The sequence below is a fragment of the Anneissia japonica genome, unplaced genomic scaffold (genome assembly GCF_011630105.1).
Source record: "Anneissia japonica isolate Jap-2015-1 unplaced genomic scaffold, ASM1163010v1 scaffold3174_len352767_cov145, whole genome shotgun sequence".
In the NCBI taxonomy this organism is placed as follows: domain Eukaryota; kingdom Metazoa; phylum Echinodermata; class Crinoidea; order Comatulida; family Comatulidae; genus Anneissia; species Anneissia japonica.
Window position 1 is genome coordinate 85,794 of NW_022695265.1, and position 4,260 is coordinate 90,053.

Genomic DNA, 4,260 nt, shown 5'->3' on the forward strand with positions numbered 1-4,260 from the left:
TATATATACACATACATGATTACGGTTCATCAATGATCGGATTGGTACTCTTATTTCTTTTATGGCTCATTATTATGATCCAAAGTGTGCAGTATGCTATGAAGTATCACTATCCCATATTGAAATTGGAATATATCAATAATATTTCATGAATTAACAAACAATAATCAATCCATCAATCAGTTCATCCAACCACAGTCGGCTTGTGAATAAATAAAACCATTTGTTTATACAGTACAGTCGTTTATAAAGGTGTACAGTATGTTGGAACACTTTACATTAACAATATTGCTAGAGACCATAATGATACATAATAATTTTTTTTTTATTGAGTGCGTATATCAATCCATCTTTGCCTATGTTTATCATCTAAATGTATTCTAGCTTCAATATCATATTGCTTTTCACACTTGAATTAAATTTGCAAAATAAGACCCATGGATCTGTTGTTACTGGGTATAACCAGTTTGTATAAATTGTATAAGCTGCTTTTGCAATTAATTCATTAGTGATGTCACATAATACAACATTTTTGAAAGTAATATTAATCTTAATTTTAAATATAGATGCAACATTATTCCAATAGTTTCCTAGACTTTTGATTTATCAAATGTTAACTGGAATGATGTTTATGAATGTCCTGATGTTGATGAATCGTATAATATATATATATCAAAATTTAATAGCGTTTGTCAGTTGCATGCTCCTGTAGTTAAAAAGAGCCTTAAAACATAAAAAGGAAAAAACCTTGGATTAGTATTAAAGCAATAAAAAAATCCATTAGACGGAAACATAAACTACACTCTAATATTATTTAGTCAAATTTTGAACCTACTTTATTTTCAAATTATAAAAAGTATAGAAATTCATTAACTAAACTACTAAAAATTACAAAGAAAAATTATTACAATGACTTAATCACTAATAATAAGAATGACTATGCCAAAACCTGGCAAATTATCAATACCTTGATTGGGAGAAAATCAACCACATTAAACTTACCAGATAAAATCGTTATCTCTCATCAAACTGGCAATATTACCGTAATCTCTGATCCAAATGACATAGTAAATGAATTTAAATCGTTTTTTCACAAACATTGGTCCTGAACTGGCAAAAAACATTGCAGTTGGTAGGTCAAATAATTTTTCTTTGTATTGTGGTTCACCATCTATTAATTCTTTTTTTAGAACCTATATCCCCAATTGAATTTTTTAATTTACTTGCTTCTATTGATATAAAGAAGGCTACAGGATATGACAATATTCCTGCTAAATTAATTCGTATTGCAACACCATTTATTTACTTACCTCTTTGTCATATATTTCATACTTCTTTTCAAAAATCCCAATTTCCTATTGCTTTTAAATCTGCACGGGTTATTCCATTGTTTAAAAATGGTAAAAAAGAGTTACTTGGTAATTATAGACCTATATCTATTCTTCCTGTGTTCAGTAAATTTCTAGAAACTTTATTTAATGAAAGACTAATTATTTTGAAAAATTTAATTTGTTCTATAAACACCAATATGGATTTAGGAAGAAATTCAGTACTGTATTATCCTTAATTAATCTTGTTAATATGCTTCAGTTTGACATTGATAACAAAAAAATATTCTTGTAGAATTTTCATTGATTTTCGTAAAGAATTTGACACAATTAATCATTCTATATTATGTTCTAAATTATTTCAGTATGGTATTCGAGGAAATGCACATCTTTGGCTGAAGAATTATCTTAGTGATAGAAAACAGTTTATTTCGTTAAACAATTATTTCTCAGATACACTAAATATCATTTGTGGAGTTCCCCAAGGCTCTGTCTTGGGGACCTAGTCTTTTTTTAATTTATATCAATGATTTACCCAATTCTTCGGATTTTTTTGACTTTCGACTTTTTACAGATGATACGAATTTATTTCATTCTTTTTCTGGTAATTTCCAGGATTTATCTATATTTAATATTCAATTTCAAAAAATCATGAATTGGTGCAACTCCAATAAGCTGACAATTAATCCAGAGAAAACTAACTATATGTATTCTAAAAATAAAGCTATCATTAAACAAGGTCATTTAACTATAAATAATGTTATAATTAAAGAGAGTTTATCTGTTAATTTTGTAGGTATTATTTTTGACAAAAACTTATTATGGAAGTCACATATTGATTATGTCTGTGAAAATGTTAAAAAGAAAGTTTGGTTTCTTTTTAAATTAAGACATTTTGTTCCTAGAAATACATTGGTTACCTTATGTTATTCATTTATATATCCTCTATTGACTTATGGTATTGAGGTTTGGGGAAGCACTTTTATTTCGTATCTTGAACCAATTTTTCGTACACAAAAGATGATAGTAAGATGTATTACTTTCTCACAATTTAGAGCACATACAGCTTCTTTATTTTTTAATCTTAAATTTCTGGATATATATAAATTAAAAGAGTTATATGTGCTTACATTTATTTCTGATCTTTTCACGACAGAACACCACATTCAATTTATGATTACTTTCATGCCTATAACTCATTCATACAATACTAGATTAAATACAAGTGTTATTTTGCCCTGCCCAAAGCCTGTATTGATTTAGGCAAACATAGAATTTCATTTGTTGGTCAAAATTATGGAATGGTCTTAGTCCTTCTATTAAAAATATTATTTGTAGAAAACGATTTGTTGCAGAAGTAAAAAAATATTTATTTGATATGTATATTTAAAATTTTGGTTATATTATTTTGATTATGTTTTATATTTATGTATAATGTTTATTCATGTTGTACGTCCGTCCATATTCAACAGATTGTAGTATCCTTGATTTAAATTCCTTGACATTATTTTATGTAGAAGGTGTTAAGCATTTGATTAGTTATTTTTGTTAACTACACCTTACTACCTTTTGTCAATTATTATATAACTACAACTATTCTTCACAATAAAAAGTTGAATTGAAACAAATAATTGCATATAATATATGTGTGTGTGTGCGTGTGCGTGTGCGCGTGTGTGTATGTATGTATGTATGTATGTATGGGTGTATATATGTATGTATGTATGTATGTATGTATGTATATATATATATATATGTATGTATGTGTATATATATGTATGTATATATTTATATATATATATATATATGTATGTATGTGTGTGTATATGTATGTATAATTTATTTATATATATATATGAATAGTGTGTGGGTGTGTGTGTGTGTGTGTGTGTGTGGGTGTGTGTGTGTGTGTGTGTGTGTGTGGGTGTATTCTCTCTTCGGTGAATTTTAATTACTTTTTTTGTTTGTGTTTTCTTAGCCTATTGTTAAACTTCAGTTTTGTTATGATAAGAAATTGCAATAAAGCTTCTCGTATTATCGCATGTGTGTGTATAACACGTTTCTTAACAGTTATATAAATCTAGTGGGATTCGCTGACAAGGCGACCGTCATACATCTAAACCACAAAGACCTATTAGTATAGTCAAAGATTCTATCCATCCAGACACTCTTCAACGCCTAGAGTTCTCTCTGGCCTTACCACAGCCTCAATTTGTGAGGGCGTATATCAACCTTCAACTGCGAATACAATTCTAAGAGGAAGATGTCGCAGTTTGATTGCGAGCAATACTAAACAGCCGTAGGAATGTGTTTATCAGAATATTCTACTTATACATTTAAGGTTCAGTTTTGTATATATAAGGGCAAGCAAGAAAAAGAAAATTATAATGTAATATGGAGGTATGATTTCAGATTTTAAATAAGTTACAATAGGGTTATTTGATTTCAGGAGGCCTGAATCATAAGCCCTATAAAATGTCAAATCTTCTTGCTCTTTTATATGATTTAGTGTTCGGATTTTATTTAATTTATCTTGTTTTTGTTTTGTTTTCTTTTGCTTTGTTTTCGTTTCTTTTTGCTGGGCCTCTTTTTGAATCCGCCATTTCCATGGACCCCAGACATCTCCGTTCCCATTTGTTTTCGGGTTAGAATTAACAGCATCTCCAGGTGGATAATCCACTGGTAGCGCTTCTTTTTCATAAGACGCAAGCTTATCCAGTAAATCAATAACAACATCAGGTTCGGTATTTGTAAGATCATTCCTTTCTTCGGGATCAGCCGTGATGTTAAAGAGCCAAACGATTTGGCCTGAGTACTTAACGTGATTACGTGATGTGAGGCCAGTATCTGGAGGAGCTATCCAACCATTTGTTCCTGTTATTCAATAAAAGAAAATAAATATTAGTCTATAGTCCTTTCTTTATATATATAT

General features: G+C 29.1%; 1 protein-coding gene across 1 annotated transcript in view; it reads right to left on the reverse strand.

The window, feature by feature from the left end:
- Positions 1 to 3,307: 3,307 nt before the first annotated feature.
- Positions 3,308 to 4,260, reverse strand: part of LOC117101452 (arylsulfatase I-like) — a 33,743-nt gene continuing 32,790 nt past the window's right edge. Inside the window, exon 7 of the mRNA XM_033241428.1 lies at positions 3,308 to 4,202. Coding sequence (XP_033097319.1) covers positions 3,643 to 4,202 — 560 coding nt within the window. The 3' untranslated portion in view covers positions 3,308 to 3,642. The remainder of the gene's footprint in view (positions 4,203 to 4,260) is intronic.